Source organism: Emydura macquarii, unplaced genomic scaffold (assembly GCF_026122565.2).
Source record: "Emydura macquarii macquarii isolate MOO-44397 ecotype Brisbane River unplaced genomic scaffold, CSIRO-AGI_Emac_v2 contig_3517, whole genome shotgun sequence".
NCBI lineage: Eukaryota > Metazoa > Chordata > Testudines > Chelidae > Emydura > Emydura macquarii.
Window position 1 is genome coordinate 10,421,119 of NW_027133654.1, and position 21,206 is coordinate 10,442,324.

The 21,206-nt window shown below is 44.0% G+C and overlaps 1 protein-coding gene across 1 annotated transcript in view; it reads left to right on the plus strand.

Annotated features, from left to right (window-relative positions):
* FRMD1 (FERM domain containing 1) overlaps positions 1–21,206 on the plus strand; it is a 52,936-nt gene that overhangs the window by 20,449 nt on the left and 11,281 nt on the right. Inside the window, exons 3-10 of the mRNA XM_067535820.1 lie at positions 3,309–3,399; positions 10,000–10,079; positions 12,120–12,196; positions 14,332–14,518; positions 17,208–17,363; positions 20,469–20,534; positions 20,718–20,786; positions 20,983–21,157. Coding sequence (XP_067391921.1) covers positions 3,309–3,399; positions 10,000–10,079; positions 12,120–12,196; positions 14,332–14,518; positions 17,208–17,363; positions 20,469–20,534; positions 20,718–20,786; positions 20,983–21,157 — 901 coding nt within the window. The remainder of the gene's footprint in view (positions 1–3,308; positions 3,400–9,999; positions 10,080–12,119; positions 12,197–14,331; positions 14,519–17,207; positions 17,364–20,468; positions 20,535–20,717; positions 20,787–20,982; positions 21,158–21,206) is intronic.

Here is a 21,206-nt window from a genome sequence, read left to right on the forward strand (position 1 = left end):
TCAGATTTAGTTAGCACTGCAACGGACAGCATTTTCTGCAATAATAAGGCTACTGCCCAGGACTTGCATAGCACTTCACATTTTCAATATGCTGTGCAAACGCTAAATAATCTTTACAACAGCCCATTGTGGTTGGTAAATATCGTTAGCCTTCCAGCAGATTGAAGTGCAGAATCTCCATTTAAGAAGCAAGGGATTTATGTATATAATTCCCATTATCCCTGTTAAGAGATGCCACATGTATCCTGTCCATCAAGATGAGACTATAGCTTTACCTTTTATGTGATCAAGTCTAGATCTGGGGTGTAGGGTTTGTACTTTGACTACTGTTTGTGCATATCGGCTTTTTTAAATCTTCGCAGTGCTAAGTGGGAAAAGAGTGTGGCTTTACAAAAAAAAAAACAAAAAACCCTTCCCTCTCTCAATATCAAATATCTCCAAGTTCACATTGTTGTCAGCATCTTCCTTTTCCTTCATTATGTGAAAGATAGATATCCGAGAGGCTAGTTTGCAGGGATGCAGTATTTCCAAAATGCAAACACCTGAAAGGCTGCCAAGAAATCTTCAAGAAGAAAACTGTGCAGGAGAGTGTAGGGGAGCTTGCTAAGCATTCTGTGTAAATTGAAGCAAAGTGGGAGTAATCTTGCCTGCCAGAGAGGAATGCTTTTGGGCACAGAGGCAGAAAATGAGCTCAGCTCTGTGCAGACCAAATGGGAAGATGTAGTCCATGCCCTGAGGAGCTTACTCAAATAGTAGACAGAACGGTAGCACTAGGTTAGAATGCTCTAGAATGACAGAAGAAGATTTTAATGCTGTGTCACTGGCTTTATTTTAAAATATATTTTCAGTTGTAGCTCAGCAGACTCAAGCTAACTGGCTTCAGGGGTGTATGAAGGCTTAACTTCTCCAGCTTCTTCTCCTGTGTGGAGATACTGACCCAACCCCCTGTAAAGTGCACATAAAACACCACCATTCTCATTTGGTGGCATTTTACCCCCACTTTACTGAGCTCTAAATGACTATGCGAGGGGCAAAGCAGTGGAGAGCTGAATCCTGTTCTTTTTGAGAAGAGGGAGAATTCATGCTACTCTAGGTGCTCTGATACCACATTGATCTAGGAAAAGGAGCTCCAGGAGTAAAGGACGGCATGGAAGAACAATGCACAGTGAGTTGTCAGGAAGGAGACATGTCAAGGGAGGGAGTGTAGGAGATAGTTTTGATCATGCTTAAGTTTTTGTTCTATGTGCATGACCTTGAAGATGAGAAATATGAACTTGATACATAAAGCGAGAGTCAATTGAGGGATTTGAAGCGATGAGTGATGTGGCTGAGGCAGTCTGTGTTCATTTGAGTAGGCAATTGGATCAAGATCCCTCTTCAAAAGTGTTCTAACACTTAACTTCACATGCTCGGTTTTAGAAAACTCAAGCACAGTACGTCTGCTCCTCTTTGTGGTGTTCTGAATATGAAAGTATGTAAATGCACTCATTATTGAAAATATCTATTCTGTTGATATAATGCATGCTAGAGTCTGCGTGTGCGCACTGTATTTTTTTGTTACTAGTATGTGAGCACTCTTCATTAGGACATTCCTTCTTCGACAGTTCGGCCACAAGCGTGCGTGAGCGTGCTGTATTTTGCGGGGAGGGGGAGGATGCACACTTCAGTACACAAGTTCTTGATTGCACATCACAATGACCTAAGCAAATACCACACCAGGGAGCATGTTCTCACTTCAAACCTCAGGCTCTAGTTCTAACAGGAATTGTACAATTAGCCCCCCCATACACCGCTCCCTGTCTGTTGACATCAGAAGGCACCCCTATAGTGCAATTTTCATACCTCCTGGTAATGTGATAATGCGTGGCTGGCTAGTGGTACGGTGTGTCAGTGTTCTGTAGGTAGAACTGGATTCTGGAATGAACCCTGGCCTCCTGTTGTCCAGGCTGGAAGACAGTTAATGTGTCCTAGTGGGGTACATTTGGTCTCTGGGGACCAGTGACAGATATATCTGCAATATCAGGGTTTGAAAAAAATCTACTTGCAATGGTAATTAGATGGCTGTCCTTAGCAATCAACTTCTGCCAAACGTTAAGTTTCTTGTCTTTATGGCTGTGAAGATAACCTTCCATATGTGAACTGATCCACTACTGTTTGCAGACAGGTAGAGCTCCAGTGTCTCTACTGCTGTTCATAGGTTTCCCCAGCCACTGCACCATGAAATTAAAAAGATTTTGGTTAATTTTACTGTTTCTGTTCAGATCTCCATGTGATTCTTGTCAGTTTCCTGTCATGCTTGCTGATTGAGAAAGCGCTGAGCAACAGCACGTGTAAAGGGGTGCTGGAGCTGTTTAAGGAAGATTACCCCTAGAAAGACTGCAGGAATAGTAAGAGTATGGGAATAGCAGCTGGCAGTCCTATGCCTGGTCCAGGGGTATTACCCTTTCCTTTGCACTAATTTACTCTGAAACTTTTTGCTGCTGCTTTTCATCCCTGCTCATTCTCCGTCTCCCTTTCTTATCAGCCTCTGGCTAGTAGATGTCTGGCAAATTTTCAAGCTCTTAGAAATAATCAAATCCCTGGTAGCTTATCTATAGAGCAACATCTGTGGAGGCGGCATTGTGTGTGGCGGGGAAGGGACATGAATCCTGCTCTTGGTCAGAAGAAAGATGCTATGAAAAGAACTAGCAAAGTAGTTTAATGACATGGCATGGAATGAAGGAATGAGTAAGAACCCCTGGGCCAGTCAGCATGAGACAAACTTGAAAATGAAGTGTTCAATCTTTGTGGTCACAACCAACTTCTCTTAAAGATTAAAGCCCGCCCCCTCCCCCCAAGTGTGCAGTATCGGTGGGTTTTTTTTTTACTTCCTAGGTGAAACTGAAAACCTGTAATTCCTCAAACCCTCCAAAAGTTATATTTCTTTCTCCTTGTGGACAATATCTTTGTTTCTTTGGAAATAAGATAATCCCTCAAGAGTTTCAGTACGTAGTCGTATTTGCACAGTATGAATAGTCCAGATGATGGAGGTCCAGTCTCTTATTAAAAATAGACCGGCACCTAAGTTTCAGTCTTACTGGGATAAGAGCACAATCAAGGGGGAGGGAGAGCAAGAATACACTACAGCAATACCCTACAGCAACAAAAAAGAACCTGGCCCGAGGTAATTCCATATGGAGAACTGACTTATGTTGTATGATTATGACCTGGCTGCCCTTGTGCCTATTGATCGCCTATGACCATGAAGAATTGTTCAGTGCCAGTGTGTGGGGCCTGCCTGTAACACTGGATTGATTTGTTTCTTTCAGGTTAAAGCCACTGGACAGGAGCTTTTCCAGCAAGTTTGTGACTTAGTGAAGATTAAAGACCCTCACTTCTTTGGCCTCAGTGTTGTTAAAAGTAAGCGAGCTCCATGCATGGAAACAAAGGACTCGGCAAACGTCCACAGACACGTTTGTGTATCTACAGTGAATGTGCATATATGCACCCTGGCCACGCCTGGATGGGAACGTCATTGTAATAAGGTCACAAACGGTGTAAATTACCCAAAGCCGTGTCAGAGTCCTTTTGATCTACAGTCCGTGAGCAGACATATTTTGGGGGGGAGGGGCAGGTATATTTAAACTTGTTCGACTTTTTGTTTTTCTATAGCTACGTTGTTTGCTGACATTTTTGCCACTGACTGAATTTAAAGTGTCAGCACAGAAGATGAAATTTTAAATGACCTTGGGGCAAGAAGTATTACATACTGTCTTAGTAATACATTTTAAAGAATGTGGTTTTCATTAAACTCAGTGGTTGGGAGGGAACAATGAGTTTTGTGAGCACTAACCTTCACTTGGATGAGGTGATTTATCTCCAGAGACCTTTTGACTTGGTGGCTGTTTTTTGCAGGAGAATTGCAGACCTGAATTCTGCCAGGTGCTCAGTACTCTCACCTCAGGGCTTGTTTACACAAGCATTTAGTTTTTTTCTTTGCGTGATGGTCCCTATTGCAGTCCACTATGGGTCACACGCAGCTGGAGCTGGAGAATTTGAAAGTAGTGTCCGTTGTTCCACACGTGCGCCATGGCTCACCTCATTCCTCCTCATTCCCATAAAAGGTGGGGCAGACCGATCCCCTCTTCGGTTCCTTCTCACAGCCGCATGATCCAGGCCAGAACCTTCAGTGTCCATAGCTTCAGCTTTATCTTACAAAATAAGAATTGGGTTTAGTTTTGTAAGTAGTTTTAACAGTTTTTACAGTCTACAGTTTAGTGGTTTTTATAGACCTGTTAGTGTTTAGTTTTAGTCTCTTGGGAGAACACCTCCACTTTCTGTTTGTGATCCTTCTCAGACAGTGACCACCACCTCTACTGCCTTGGGGAGGCCCACATCAGCGTGAAGTGTGGTATTTGCTGATCGCTCCCCAGCCGTACCTGTACACAGCATATATACTCACAGAGAAGGCCAGGTAGCCCCAATCAGACCCAGGCTGTGGAACCCCCCATACATCGGCCTGATTCAGCAAGGAGTATGCCTCCTGCTGCAAAGTCTGAGTCTAGTGCAGGAGACTCTTCACCTACAGACCCTGGGATCTGGTTTGGGAATCTAGGAAGCACTCTCCTATGCATGAGACTAAATCTTCCTCTAAATTCATTTCAGGGAAGCCAAATTCAGCTCTAAGCAAGCCCATCAGCTCGGCCCATGAGGGCTTAGTACATCCTAAGTCCCAGAGGCACAACAAGAAAGCCCATAAGCATTGGGCTACATTGGTACTAGACTGTGATCTGTTGGTAATATCATCCTCAGCGCCTCCCAAGCCCTGGGATCCATCGGCACCGATTAAGTCCAATTATTGTCAGCTTCAGGCATTGTCTTCCTCACCGGCTCCAGCAGTTCAAACAAGTAGCACCCCTCTCACACTGGGGAGTTCTGAATCCCTTGCTGCTCCATTGGACATTTTACTTTCCTGAATCCCTTCCTCCATCTCCAGAGAAATGATACCACCACCGAAGGAGTCGACCACTGGAGTCGACACTCTGATGTCATTCAACTTTTTATGATCCACACAGAATCTGATCCACATGTCTATCTTGGGTACCAGCACCATGAATGAGGCCCATAGACTGTTTTGACTTTTGAATCACCCCCAATTCCAACATGTCTCTGGTTTCTTTTTCTATGTCCTGGGCTGTTTTCCCAGTGACTCCAAAAGGGGTGCATCTAATGGGAGCTTTGTCTCCACCCAGTGGATAGCAAAATCAGTACAACCAGGCTGGCTAGCAAGACTGGACATAGTTTAAAAAGTGATGTGTCCTGCACTAAATCACTTGCTGTGCATGGAACTTTGTGCTCCATCAGTTCACGTGTATCTGCATCTTAATCTTCAGAACGTCTGTGTCCGTGCATAGTTCTAACGTTAAAGTACACTTAATGCAACCAAATTAATTAATGAGCCATTTATTGTTGCCAATTAGAATGCAGTTCTCACTTTCAGTATCACTCATTTTGCTCTCCTGACATCTGTGGAATTCCCCAGTGCATCAGAGCAAGAATTGCATAGTAGGGAGAGCAGAATATCAACATTGCGTACCATATTACCATGCTGCTCTTAGAGGAGTGTAGTAATTAAAGTAAAATTTAAATAGAGGTGGTCAGGAAATGTGAAAGTCAAGACTCCTATATTAACACTAACTCAGTCACACTTGAATACACGGAGTATTTTCTATTCCAGTTTTCCTTGATAAATGTGTAACTAAATACATACTGGATCAAATGTGTAGCTGCCTTATATTGTCATGCTCCCTGTACTTTTGTGGCGGTACACCATTTTATACCATCTGAGGATCTGGCCCGTTTTTTGTGGTGATAAATCTTTAAATGTGCAATGTGCCAAGTGAATGTTGCTGTATAGCAGCAACATAAAGTTTGCATTTCCGGGTGGGGGGTGGGTGGGTGTGTGTGTGTGTGTGTGTGTGTGTGTGTGTGTGTGTGTGTGTGTGTTTAAAAAAAACACCTTATGGTTTTTAAAAAGTTGGGGTTGGGAGAGGAAAGCTTAAACAAACTGCACTGCTGCAAACTGTCTGGAGGGACGGATGGATTTCTTGTGAGTACTGCACTGGTAAAATGCAAACTACTAACTGTAGTCATGCTTCTCTCGTGCTTCATGCTATGCCTGCACTATAAGCTAGCGGTTGGATGCCCGTGCTTCTGTACACATACTCGCAGTAGCTCAATGGGAGCAACCCATTTTCAGGTCTTTTTGTTCTTACCATGGCTCCGCTGTGCCTCTGCTGCCATTGCCCATGCTACTGTGGCTGCGCGGCTCTTTATACTCCTGCTAGCTCTCCTTGAGCTACCTACTGCACGTGTGTGTACATGAGCGGAGGAATCCGACCTATAGCTCTTAGTGTAGCCCTGTTCTAAGAGGAGTTGTTGCATATGTGCATGCACATGGGTCCTGGGGACCAGATCCTGACTTGTGCAAATTTTTTGAGCTATGACAGCTTACTCAGGTGGTGTATCTGACCTGTGTGTATAGTGAATTACATTAGATTTCACCTGAAGTGGCGAGACTCTCTGCATTTCTAAGCAATTCTTTCCAGCTCTGTTCTTAAATGAGTAGAGTTCAGTGCCCACATCTCTTTTAAACAGAAGAATGTATCCAAACCAGAGGCAATTTAGGCATCTGACAAAGATCTGTAAGCTTTACAACTAATCCAGTTAAAAAAAATCCTATGGGGGGTGAGGGGGTATCTTTGTTTTTTGTAGACTGAGGATTACACTGCAGGTTGGCATTCCGACAGTATTAACTTAATTAAGCAGGAATGTGATGTTGCATTCCTGGACTGACGGGAGGACTGACAAAAAAACAGAGATGAGGGGGGAGAAACAAGAAGGGTGGTGTGGGAGAGGGCAGGGAGGGAGGTCACTTGTTGTTCAAGCTGTTTATGAAATTCTGAAGTTGGGTGTGTGTACTTAAAATATCACGTACGCAGCTCTGACAAAAGTATGAATGATCAACTGAGTACAATTGTCTGTATTGCACTAACTGACCAATATGGTTTAGTTCTGACTGGGTTATAAATACTGTTATAATTATGGCTTCTTGTGGGTTTCTCAGCTGCTGTTTTGTAACCTGGACAGGCTACAAGTCTGAACCATGCTTGTAACCAGTTTCCATCATGGCTGACTCTAAACTTGGTTTGTGTATGAATGCAATGCAGCTCAAACTCTGTTAATAGCCATGGCCATCTAACAGTGTCTCATCCCTGCCAGAGGCTTAGGTCTTCTCTCGTTGTCTTCCTGTAATCTGTTCAGCGCACTTGGGATCAGGAATGGGATACTAGGTTTGGATGGGACTACCCTAATCATCTTGATGTAACTAACTACTTTGGCTGCTTCTCCTTCTCCCCAGCTGTCTGTGACAGATCTAATGCCCCACATGCTCCTAGTGTGGAGCTGAACATATGTCCTCCAGACACTTTTTCCCCTGCAGAGGCAGTGTTGGATGGTTGCTCTGATTTTTCTCCAGAATGCATTGATTAGAAACATGATTGGGCAGCATGTCAGGTGCATCCACACGATTGTGATGGCAGAAAAGCTGCCATGTGGGCACAAACTGACCCATGTAATGTGTAAAGGTGAATGTGCCGTACTTGGTCCCCAAATCATGGTTAGAACCTGTAGTGTGGGCAGGGCCTTTAACCACCCCGAAGTAGCTCCAGACAGTGCTTACGTCCACCCCAATCGGATGTGACATACTGTGATCAGAAATGTTTCTAAAAGAGCAGTCTAAAATGAGGAGGGATAGTCAATAACAGAGGAATCCTTTTATAATTGCGGACTGCCATTTAGGATAGGATTGCATAGCCACACACACTGCTGTGTTATGGTTCCTACTTGAATTGGCCACATGATTGTGCTCCAAAATACGAACATTTTTTAAAGTCTCTTGCCTGAAGGTTGCGAAGAGAAACTTCAGAGTGAACTGATTGTTCACCTCTGTCGTAACAGCCTGGAACAACAGTCCAGGAAGCATGGACTGACCCAGGCATTTCAGTGAGCTGTTAACACTGAAGCCTAATTAGGAAGACTTCAGATGTCTTGGTTAACTATTTCACTCCTGTCCTGGTCATTTTAGCAGAAACATCAGCTAATGTGCTTCTCCCATTGCTGTTAGATTCAGTGGTAGATATTGTGATGGGGGTACCAGCCATTTGTGTGGGAAGTGCTGGGAAGGAGGAATTCAAACCATCTTTTCTTCATAAATTTAAAACAAATTTTAGGGCTGCTCTTGCCCAAAAATGGGAGGGAAAGATAAGATGCAGTGTCTTCCCAGTGTCAAGGCCTAAATTGCCGCCTCTTTGTCAAAATAACAAAATTTCCATATACTGTGGCGTGCCAAAGCCCCTAATTCTGTCGTCCCAAAACCTCCAGCCCCCACACCTCTGGCAACTCCTGCAATGCTACTAAATGCTTTTCAACACAAAAAGATGTGGCATGATGAATGTTTGGGGGCAGTATACAATTAGGTTTCTGTGACACAATTTAGGGATCATTTCCTCATAATTTGGGTCTCATGTGCCATCTCCAGACAAGGCCTAGACATGTGCGGAACAATTTCGGCCCAGTATGAAGGTGGGGTTTGGTTTTTTTGTGTTTTTGGTTTTTTTGGGGAGGGGCTAAAAACCTGTCCAGAAAAGAACTGCTACATCTGTTCTCTTAGGAGCTTGAACTCTCTTGGAAAATGGCTGTGATTTAATTGAGCGATGCTAAAGAACTGTCGTGAACCCTGTTGTTGCTAGAGTGCTTCAGTGCATAGGGTGGACAAGGACTATCAGTGTAATCTACTATTCTTTCCACACAGTTGCAGGTTAGGTCAATTTGCATGTCCTGTTTTCTTCTTCTTCAGATCAGCTTTGAACATCATAAGCCGAAGCTTCAAAGTCTGTTCCCCCTGCCCTCCCCTCCATTTCAGGTCTTTCAGGAACAAGATCATTTTATTTGGCATTTGTCACCTGTCAAAACACCTTTTTCCTGAGTGAGACCAGAGAATAGAGTGACTAGTCACATGAATGTGCTTAATTGGAATGACCTCTGTTGCCTAAAATACTCACAAGTCATCTCTTGAAAGCTTGAGAAGTGTCAAACAATTTTTCACCAGCTGAATTGCATGTGTTTTTGATATTTTGTACAGGGTGTAATTTACAAAATACCAGTTTTTTTGAAAGGACCACAAAGTGGTATCAAGACAGTAATTGTCATCTCCCACCACCTACCCCCTCATGGGGAGAACATTCCAGCCATTCATGGCAGGTAGAGTTCCTCCATTTCCAATCCAGTTGTCTAACTATGTAAGAGAAGTTGGCCAAGAGGGGAGATGAGCCAAGCTTTCAACAGAGGGAGTTGGGGTTTGTTGACGCATAGTACTGGGGGGGAAGCTGGAGTGTCTCTTGTTTTTGTGTGAGGGGGCACAATCTGGTGAGAAATATTTGGAGGGAGGAGACCCTGTCCATTTCATGGAGAGAAGATGTATATAACATACCAGCTCTGGTAAGAAGGAAGGTTGCTGAGGGTTTCCTTTTGAGCCAGTGTTGCTCTACTAATTTGACAGCAAGGTTAGCTCAACCAGCTGGCATTTCTCCCATCCATAATGGGCTCAACTCAAGGAGCGAGTATTTGTGGGGGGAGGAGGGAACTGAATGTGCAAGAGTCTGAGAATTCTCCACTACTTCTCCGCAGCACCTAGTGGGGTCAGGCCTCTGTTATGAGCTTCCTTCCAAGCCCATGTCCCCAGTAGAATACAGTTGGAGAACGGAGCCCCTTCTCCCACCGTCTCCTCCCTGGTGCCTATCCGGTCTTGCTCTGGGGTTGTACTTACTATTATTCATGTGCACTGTTGGAAGACCGTGAAAACTGTCTCCGAAGTATTTGTCAGATGGGAATTTCCATTTCTGAAACAGTCACCATTTCCCGCCAGTATCCCTCACCTCTCTCTCTCTCTCTCTATCTCAGACAATGAATATGTATTTATGGACCTGGAGCAGAAGCTTAGCAAATACTTCTCAAAGGAATGGAAGAAAGAGTCAAGCAAAGTAGGTCAAATGTGGTTTTAATTTTTAGAGATCAGTAACTTTGTGGTGCTATGGTTATACAGTGACATGGAGGCCTCAGACTGCAGTCCATGGAGCACTTGCTGGTGGTCTCTGGCGAGCTGGTTGGTCACACACAGCTGGGTCTTGTAATTTCCAGCTGCTAAATTGGATTAAAAGAGGCTAAAACTACATTAAGGACTTTACTCTTCCACATAAATAATTGCTGTAGTTGCCACAGGCGTGGTATTCAGTTGCCCATAGGAGGGGAAGAGGTCATTGAGCCACTCTTTTGAGCATGGTTGATCCATGGAAAGGTTTGAGAACCCCTGCTGTACAAAACAGAGCAGCTTTGGGTAAAATGATTTTGCACAGCTACTTGTAATAACCTGTGCACCACAGTGCATTTGAATATGAAATGCATCGAGGGCTGGGGTTGCGATTCTACAGAGGCGTGTGGAAGAATAGCAGTCGCAGGGAAGAAGTATATTTTTATTAAGCAGAGTCTTGGTTTCTTAACACCTAGCTGAAATGTCAAGAAAAATCGTGTGAAATGAATAAGGCATGTGTCTAATTGTTTAGGACAAGCCATTCTAAAATGATATTGTCAAGTCTTTTTTTTATTGGAAGTTTGAAGATCCGGTCCCCTGCCCAGTTGTCATCTTTATACCTCAAAACAAAATCCTAAAAGCTGAAAGTAACACAAATGTTTTCATTAAACAACATCCTTTGTCTCCAGAATTGTTTGTATACAAGTATTGTTTGTTATACCTCTCTAGGAAGATCCTTTTGCGCAGCTGGTGAACTTGCGGTTTCTTCCACCTTGAGAGAGATGGCTGATTCCAGCAGCACATCCCATTTAAATTGCAGGGAATATCTCTCAACCCAGTATAGCATCTTCCAAAGGAGAATAAAGCTTTTAATAGGCAACCACTGCAGTTTGCTGTGGTGGAACCAGGTACTCACATAGCCCTCATTGCCATAATAATGGAGTGCCTCGTAGTCATTGATGAATTTATCCTCACAACACCTCTTGTGAGGTCGGAGAGCATTTTGATTCCCATCTGTAAAATGGGAACTAGGCACAGAGAGGCTAAGTGACATGCCCAAGGTCACACAGAAAGTCTGGCTGCATCTGGGATTGAATCCTGGTCTCCTGAGTGCCCTCTTCTCCCCTGCCCCCTCCTCCCCCCCTTCCCCCCTGCACAGTCCAGTGCCCTGTTGACTAGCTCCCTCCTCCTTACCCCTTCATTGACGACAAAACTCTGTAAAATGATTAACTGTTATGACTGGATTTTTTTTTTGTAAATGAATTGTTCGGTGATGGAGTTATTACTGGTGGTACCATGGGTGTGCATGACACGTTATGTGCCTAAGCAGATGGATCTCTGACCTAGCACATGCTCAGGCCTGCTTATGTGAGTGAAGTTACATGCAGACCAGACCGTAAAATAGACAAAGCAGAGAGGGGAAGGAACGTGAGACTTTAACTGTGTCTTAATTTTTATTGGAAAATAGATATTTGGTGCTCCCGGTAAGGCAGGTCACAGTTTGAAGAAAAAATCTTGAAAGTGTTCTTTTAAACATCTATAGTCAGTGTCAGGGAAGGGGACATAGTGTCTCCCTTTAGTTCATGGCTGTATGAAGGTAACCCTTGCCAGCCCAAAGACAAATTTTCAGTAGCAGACTGAAGTGTCTCAGCCTTACTCAGTGAAGGCTGAGCGTATTGCAGAGGTAAAAGGGTTTAGTCTTTTCCTGGGAGTGAGGCTGGAGGCACGAGGTATAAGGAAATAGGAGAGTTTGGATGCTTCGTTTGTGTCTCGCCTTTGTCGAATGTTTCATTGACAAGAGCTCCAAGGATGGTAAAATCCCAAAGTAATTGCTGTACAGTTAAGGGTGGTGACTTAAAAAAAAAAAATGTTGACAGAGGGTCAGAACTGGGGAACAATGAGCAAAACACAGAATGGTGAGGAAGATCATGAGACTGTGGGGTCATGGGAAAATTGTCTAACACTTTTTTTTTTTTCTCCCTTTGCCCTAAAGGGGACAGAGAAGTTCACCCCTCCTTTTGTTGCTTTCTTCAGAGTACAGTACTACGTAGAAAATGGAAGGGTCATAAGGTAAATCTGTCTACGGTGACAACTTTATTCTTTCAGAAAGCTGTGTTAGATGGAAAAACAAAAACATATTGCTTTTGAAGAGCTTTTTTCTTCCCTTTGTGGGTGCTGTAGTCCTACAGGCATTCTTTGGAGATCAGTAATAAGGTCTATGTCAGAACATCCTTTTATCCAAAAGAGTTGACTTCCATCCTGGTGGGAATCAAACCGAGATGCTTTTTCAACTTTTTTTTTTTTTTTTAAGCTCCATGCTCCTGTAATGTAATGTTGCTGTTTTTTAATTACTGCACATCTAAACACTTCTAAGGCTGAAGTTATTACAAAGTTAACAATGAGCACCCTCAAGTTTGTTGTTCTGCTGATACCTACTTTCCATCCTCACTCCCATGCTGATTTAGCTGTTGCTCTTCTCCAAACTCCCTAGCCTTTTGCCCATAACAACTATGGCAGCCTTGTTTTCAGATCCTTTCCACAGCCTGAACCTCAGTCTACAATATTTTCTCCCTTGCTCTTCCTTGTTTGGAAGTCTTAACTCTTTTATTGCTCTTTCGCGATATAGATGTAGATAATATTTATTAAAATGCAGCCAACAAACTTCTGATCGCACGTACAAGATTAAAAAGAAAAATCGCACCCACACTGATCGTGGAAATTGTGCTAGGATACAGTCTGATATTTTTCCTTTGGTAATTTATTTTTTTGTATTTGTTGTATCTGAGCCACACGCCTGCTAGCTAATTCTGCAGTTTTAGAAGTGGGCAAAAGGAATGACTTGTGAGTCACAGAATTTTGCATTTGAGTGGGTTCCATTCATGTGGAATATAGGATGCATACAACTACCCTTACCTCCTCAGGCAGAACAAAGGATGATTCAGTTAAAAATGAACAACTGACAGTGTTTTTGCATCAGTGCTGCTGGTGTGGTTCTGGCCCCTGGGCAAGCCAAGAGCTAGAATTATTCAGGTGGATTAATGTCGGCCCAGTCTTCACTCCATTTAAGCATTTGCTGGTCTCATCTGAGCAAGGCTTTTTATTTTCCCCTTTGGACTGAGGGGAGAAAGTTTCCCTCTGAGAGGAGAAAGATTTTCTTACTGCTGTAGGGAAACTTCCTGGTATTATTCATCTTTCTCTGGGTATGTCTATTGTAAAATTCAGATAACCCACAGCTGGGCCTTGTCAGCTGACTCTGGCTGTTTAGTTGTGATGTAAACGCTCTGGCTCAGGCTGCAGCCTGGGGCCCTGCGAGATGGGAAGGGTCCCAGAGCTCGGGGTACAGCCTGAGCCCAAACATCTGTACTGCAGCAAAACAGCCCTTTAGCCCAAGTCAGCTGGCATGGGCCAACTGCGAGTTTTTAATTGCTGTGTAGATGTACCCTTTGTATCGCTCCATTGGCATCAGACTTTTCTCTGCAGTAGTAGTAAAGCAGAGAAAGGCATACAGAGGCATGTCCATGCAGTCGTGGGGCTTCTTTAAAACATACACACTGAATCAGAATCCTAGACGGGAGGCCTGGGTTCTGTGACCCTCTGTCCGTCTGTCTATCATATGCTCACCTTTCCCTAATATCCCTATTTAGTGCTCCTAGAAGACACAAGCAAATCCAAGATTCCTGCCACTATTATCTACCTCCCAGGCAATTCATTAATATTGCAAAGCGTTTTGAGAGCCTCAGCTGGAAGATGCAATACAAAAACAGTGCCAGACTTGGAGAGGAAGGATGGACTTTTGGTTGAGATGCTGGATTGGGACTGAGGAGATCTGGGATCCTTCCTTGGCTCTGTCACAGCTCCTCGTGTTACTCTCGGCACTGAATCACTCTCTGCCCTAGTCTGACCTCTCCAAACAAAAAGGATTATACGAGTTCCTTTCTTCAACCTTTGTCTGTTTTGACTGTTTAGACTGTAAACCTTTGAGGACAGAAACTGTTCCTGTGCACAGTGCCTAGTGCAGTGTGCCCTGATCCTGACCGGCACTGTAGATGCCGCTATAATACAAGTTATAAATGGTTATTTAAAAAATGCAGTTTATACACCATAAGTGTGTCCATTCTCTATAATGAAGCAGCATTTGACTGGCCTTACCTGAACGTGATCTCTTTGCTCTGCCTTAAACAAAGCTGTCTTTCTGTATCCTGCAGTGACAAGGTAGCACGGCACCTGTACTACTGCCATCTCAAGGAGCAGGTGTTGAGGTCTCACGGCACCCACAAAGAAGAAATCTATTTCCTGCTGGCTGCTTACAGTTTACAGGCTGACTTGGGCAACTATACAGAGAATGTCCATGTTGGGAAATATTTTGAACCTCAGGCCTATTTCCCACAGTGGGTAAGTTTTCACTATGAGAATTAGAGAGAATCATCTGCAGTTGCAGCAGGGACTCCCCAGGCTGTGTCACTGTATGTGGGATGACTCCACCAGAGGTTTTTTCTCCATTGAGGCTTCTGTTGTTCCCGGTCTGAATCCAGCAGTTAAAGGGCAGGTATTTTCAGAAATAAATTGCATTGAAATGCATTTGCTTTTGCACTCTAAGTTGGCAACCCCAAGAGGCCGAAGACCAGTAAAATCATCTTCAGTACCTTGGTCCCATCGCATTTACCTGAGGGGTGGACTGAGCAAGGTGCAGGATGGCAGTGCCCGAGGAGCAACACTGATTGGTGAAAACAAAGAGAAAAGGATTCTTTGGTGACTTCTCATTCTGACTTGACTTAGCTGAGCATTTAATCGTGATCTCTCTGGGTATGCTCTCTTGGCCACTGCTCAGTCTCAGGTCACTTGTGTCTCATTGTCCAGTGCTTCTAATATACACTTAAAGATTTCAGTTACCACTTTCTATTTCTACAGACTTTGCGGTGTTTGGGGACAGTTTGATGTCTTTTTCACCTTTAAAAAAAAAAAAAAAAAGTCATTTTAGGTTAATTTGAATTGTGACTATATCATTTTGAGCTGAAATGGTTTGCCTTCTTAAAAAACAAAACAAAAACCCATTATGGTGACTAACGTTGCCTGAGGGCAATGACTGAACCAGTCTCTTGTCTTCTGGTCATATCTTTGGAAGGAGCACGCAAATATGCAAGAGGCAGAATGCTTCCTGCACCATTTCCTTCTCTGCTGTTATGCGCAGATGATGATAAGTGAACCACCAGTCAGTGAGAATCCAAGTAAACGACAGGGAGGGAGATGCTGGGAGATAGTGGATGGGGTTCTGGACTAGGAAGCCAGGGTTCTACTGGCTCAGCCTCCAACCTGCTGTGTGTAGCCTTGGGCAAGTCACCTCACCTCTGTGCCTCTATTTCCCTTCCAGCCCAAGCTGTTTCCAAGTGGCGGGGAGGGGAAGGGTTCAAAGCAGAAGAAATGAATGGCGTCAGGAAGGCAGGTGTGGTGGAGGCAGGGCAAGTCTGGACTTTTATACTCATGAGCCCTAAGCAACCTCTCCTCCTGCCGTGTACCAATACTCCCTTCTGCCTGGCAGAATTCTCCCCACTGGAGTCCCACCGACACTCTGGGAATTGCAGTTCCCAGGTGACACGCCTGGCATTATGTAGTTTCCAAAGGGTTTAAGAAGGGTAGGTCTGACAGGGACTGTTCAGAGGGCAGCTATCAATCTTTTTAATCTTGCAGACATTCCAAAGGTCAAGGCTGAGCGCAGCCCCGCTGCACTGAGCCACAGCCCCGAGCGAGCGTGTAGATGATTTATTATTACAGACATCAAAATCTGGCATCCAGGGGGATGCTTCTCTCTGGCCCCAGGGTACTGCAGTGAGACCCTGCACGATCTACTTCTTTAACAGCACCTGGTTCAGATCAGTGGCCAAGGGCTACTGTAATCTAAGTAATAATTAATAAAAAGGTGGAACCGCAGACTGGGAAGTGGGAACTCTGGCTTTGAACTCTGGACTTGGCTCCAACTATAGCCTTGTGATGCTGTACAGCTGCTGGCTGATCAGATCAAGAATGACATTGACAGAGCTCAGCCTTCTTGATAGGAGGATGATTATAGTCACATGAGGCCTGTGTACAGGCAGAAGCAGGGAGTCTGTAGGAGAAGGCAAAAGAAGAGCTTAATATAACTATGGAAAAGGCTCTGTTGGGCCATAGTGCATACCCCTGCTAGGGCAGTATGTTGCTTGTAGGATACTCTCAAGTGCTTTGCACAGTCTAGTTTTAAATGTCCTGTGTGGTGGGGCTTTGTGAAGAAGCAAGTTCAGCCATAAACTCCTTTTTACCTGTGTAGCAACCATTCCCAACCCAGCCTGAAAGAGGCATCTCCGCTGTGAGGGAAAGCTTTAACCTTATCCTAGAAATACTGCATTATTCTACGGTAACACATGGCTAAGTGGTCTGAGCACAAGATCAGGAGCCAGGAACTCCTGAGGGCTAAGCTCCAGCGCTGGCTCTGATTCCTTCTGTGACCCTGGGCAAGTCACTTAACTTTCGTGCGAGTTTTTCCATCTGTGAAATGGGAGGGTAGTGATACTTGCCTGCCTCCATAGAGGCAATGGGAGGTGTATTTAGTTAATGTTGATAAAGCACTTTGAAGGTGAACACTGTGTAATAAGCACCATGGGTAATTATTATTGATACAAAACAATAGTTGATACAAAACTTCAGTGTTTTGGGGACATTGCTGAAGAATACACCACTATTTTAGGTAAGCATTGCCTGTAAGTGTTCAGCAAAACTGAGACCTGGAGAATTGCCAGGACTAGAGAACAAAAATATTAAATACCAAGATCTATGGTCTTATAGTACTCTGGTGTTGCATATTATGATTGTGCCATATATCTAAGGGGGACCTATTCAGAGATTTTATTCTCTAATATCTTTTGGGCAAATTTAAATGCTGAGTCTTCAAGGAGGGGGTTAAGTGAACTTACATTTCCTGGTGTGATGTTCAGGTTTAGTGGGAAAAAGTTTTCATTTTTTACTCGTTTGGTCCTTGCTGTTGATCCCAGTTTCCTCCTGTTGGGATAATTGAAAAGCTGCTGACGGACCTTGTTTCTTTCCTTTATGGCAGATAATTGCAAAGAGGGGTAGTGACTATATCTTGAAGCATGCTCCAGAGATGCACCAAGAACAGCAAGGTCTGACTGCTAAAGAAGCTGTCCTGAAGTTCATTAAGGAGTCCTGTTTGCTGGAAGATGTGCCTGTCCATTATTACAGATTACAGAAGGTTAAACAAACAGCTTCTTATTTTATCCTTTTTTCAAAGACTAATATGCCATTGGATTTCCTTTCATTTTATAAGTTTTGTGCCTCTAATGTTAAAAGCAGAGGCTTCACCGCAGGTAGGAATGAATCCATTGGTATCTGGGGAAGTTCCATCAATATGCAAAAACACAGTTGCATGGCAGATTCCTTTGGTAGAGAGGAAGAAAGACCTTTTACGGTTCCAGCCTTTGAGTCACAGCCCACTAAGTAGGTCATCCTCCCTTCTCTGGGAGCAGTTGGAGTGTGCTCCCGTTCCTTGATGAAGACCATTGTGCCCTGCTCTATGTAGTACCACAGCAACTGCTGTAGAGCATTTTTGAGTGCATCGTGAGAACTGGCTGAATGTGGGGCTGTGGGAGGAAAAGCATTGAGAAACCGTATGTTGTTAGATGAGGGAGATCCATTTTTGGGAATTGTTGAAAGGATAATCCTAAGGGGTGTGTCGTCATGGCATTCAGACATCCAGGACCCCTTTGTGCCAGGGGCTGTACAAACACAGGACAAAGACAGTCCCTGCCCCAAAGAGCTGAGAGTCTAGTGCTGAGTGTGCTCAAATGGCAATTGTTGTACTTTGTTTTTGTTCTTGTGTGCGTGTTTTTCAGTTTGGTTTAATTTTTCATCTAATTATTTTATTTTCTTTTGGCCACCTACTCCCTCCCTTCCAGTCTCCCTAATTGTTTGGTCTTGGGCAGATGATGTTACAAGGGGAGGGAAGGCCTATTAAAAAAGGTGCCTCTTGCATTTTGACTTGATAAGTGATCTAGTGTAGGAAATGGAAGGGTGATATCCAGAGTCAGAGCATATATTCACCCCCAGCAGAGTTTCCTTTCCCACGTTGGCAAGCCAGGACCTAGGAGCTGCACAGGGCTTTTTCCTAAATGCACACAGTCCACTTCACCAGAACTTGCTGAATAATTTGAAGGCTTCCTGATCCAGTCTGTCTTTCTGTGCTGGTCACACCCAGGCAAGATTATGTCAAGGAGGCACCAAAAGCTTAAGAGGCCTGTTTTGTTCCATTAAATCTCTTAGACGCTCCACTCGATAGTGAAAACATCAAGAAGAAAGTTGTAGGTTTTTTAGAGGAAATAAGTTCAGTTTGGGCTCATATTCTAATGATGCTGATTTAACCTCTCATAAACCACATTCACTCCCTAATCTTCTCCCTGCTTTGACTAATGCTTTTGATAGTCATAAGACAGTGTGGCTTGCACTTGAAGACTATAAGAAACGCACTGACAGGACATGATGCAATTTATGTCCAGAGGCATGACAGGTGTGAAATTGGTTATTCTTAATACCTGAATTCCTGTCTGTCTTGAACTGTAGCATGTATTAACTATTTCATACAGTGCTATGGCCACAGTGTGTTGTCCTTCCCACTGACATCTCTACCATTGAGGCAAGAATACTGGAGTCAGCAAGTCTTTAAATAGTTTAATATCATGGGCGATCCTTTGATTACAAAGCACCAGCCCGTTTGGACAGTGTGTCAGAGGAGCCAGCTGCTGACTGCTTGTGTGGAAGTGCATTGTACCAATTCATGGGAGTCCTGCGTTTAAGAGCAGTCTCATATCTCCTTGTCTCTGGGCTGGCGAGGCTCACATCTGTTTACTGCATCTCCTTTACAGACCAATTTATGGACTGGATAAAGATGACACATTTCAAACCATTTTTCATTAGACTTTCACCTTCTACTGGGGGTGGGGTGGTAAAAGAGAGGGAGGCAGAAGGGAAGTTAAATATACAGTAGGACTTCAGAGTTACGATCATCTCTTGTAACTCTGAAATGTTTGTAATTCTGAACAAAATGTTATGGTGGTTCTTTCAAAAGTTTACAACTGAACATTGACTTAATACAGCTTTGAAACTTTACTATGAAGAAGAAAAAGGCTGCTGTACATTAATTTTTTTAGTAGTTTGTTTAACTCAGTACTGTGCTGTGTTTGCTTTTTGGGGGGGTGGAAGAGAGGGCACTCTGCTGCTGCCTGATTGTGTACTTCTGGTTCCAAATGAGATGTGTGGTTGACTGGTCAGTTTGTAACTCTGGTGTTCACAACTCTTGAGATTCTACTGTAGTTGCCTGAGGGCTGTATCTGAACAAGTGCAGGGTGGGAAAAGTGGAAGTTTTTTAATGTCAACGTCTGAGCATTATCATCATAGTCTGGAGTTATTCTGTGAGTTCCCAAGAAATTCCAACTTCTCCTCTGGTAGGGGAGGTATGTGTGACCCTGTGTCGCTGGAGTGTCCTAGGAGGCATGTTGCTTAAGGGAAATAAAAATCCAAAACGCGTTCACTCTAACTAATCTCCCACTCACGAATAGAACTGTCAGTGATACAGTAGACATGTCCATTAAGGTGCAGCACAGTTACAATAGGGTAATGATCCTAATAATTATTTAAGAGCCTTCAGTATAAAACTATGCTACAGTATAGCAGTCGGAGAGAAAAAGCTAAAAAGCTAGACCCCAAAATGGATCAACTAACACCAAGTCATTCCACCTATGGGGCTTTATTAACCCCTGCTGCTGAACTGCACTTCCAGGTTCCAACAGGGCCACTGATGCGAACATTTCTGCCCTGGCAAGGAGATGGGACAAGAGGGCCTAATAACAGGTTGTTTCCATCTCTACTTCTGTGCTTTTCAGATGGGGGAAGAGGAGGGGTTTTCCTGGCGATAGCCATGGAAGCGGATTGAAGTAAAGGGCAATCTGCTACAAATAACCACTTTGTTAAATAAATAACAGTGCCCTTAAAAAATCAGTAAAGCCACAGGATTCTGCTTCAATGGCTGCAGGTAGTGTTGGTGTTCAGTGTGTAGGGAAATGCTCAAGACTCCGGCATGACGAAAACTACACAAATGTGATGCTTAATTTGCAGGTATTTTTCAGTGAGGAAATGGACACATACAAAACCCCCCGTTTGGTTGGGTGGAGAGAGAGATGACATTCTCATAACGTGCTGAATTGAGAGAACCTTGCTGAAGCTCTGCTTCAGTACCTACCAAAGTCAGAACGGGTCTCTGTGTGTATGGGTTACCTTTTGACCCCAGACCTCTATGTCCTTGCAGGATAAGAAGGAAGATCGCCCAACAATTGTCCTGGGCCTCACCCTTAAAGGAATTCACATCTATCAGGTAACAGAATGAAATGAAAGCTTTCGGTGTACCATTAACTCCATCTAGCCCTCACCACTCCCCTCTCCCTGTCTCCTTCATGTCTGTTAAACTGTGTATTTCACATTCTTGATTGTGTGTGAATTCTTTGCACGTCTCCACTCCTCCCAGTTCTTGTGTCATCGTGTGTTTGATATGTTGCAGGAGGTAAACCATGTCTGCCAGCTGCTCTATGACTTCCCCTGGTCGCACATTGGGAAACTTGCGTTTCTGGTGAGTGTGGCAGAACATGGACCATCTGTCTGGTCGGCAGTCAGCCTGGAACCTGGCAAAGCTTGTTGCCTTGCCTGCATTTCCGTGCCAAGCTTACTTTACGTTCCTAGTGTAAATAAAAAGTGATGGATCTTTTCCACTGACTGAAAATGCACTTCTCTTTATTGCTCTGGGGTTTCTCCTTCTGTTTATCCAGGGGAAAAAATTTGAGATCCAGCCAGATGGTTTGCCCTCTGCCCGGAAGTTGGTGTACTATACAGGTTGTCCCTTCCGGTCACGACACTTGCTGCAACTTTTGAGCAACAGCCACCGACTCTTTCTGAACATCCAGCCTGTGCTGAAGCAGATGCGAAAGCTGGAGGAGGCTGAAGGTACACGATGGAGAGCAGGCTCCTTTGGGGAGGGGAAAAGAGCAAGGAA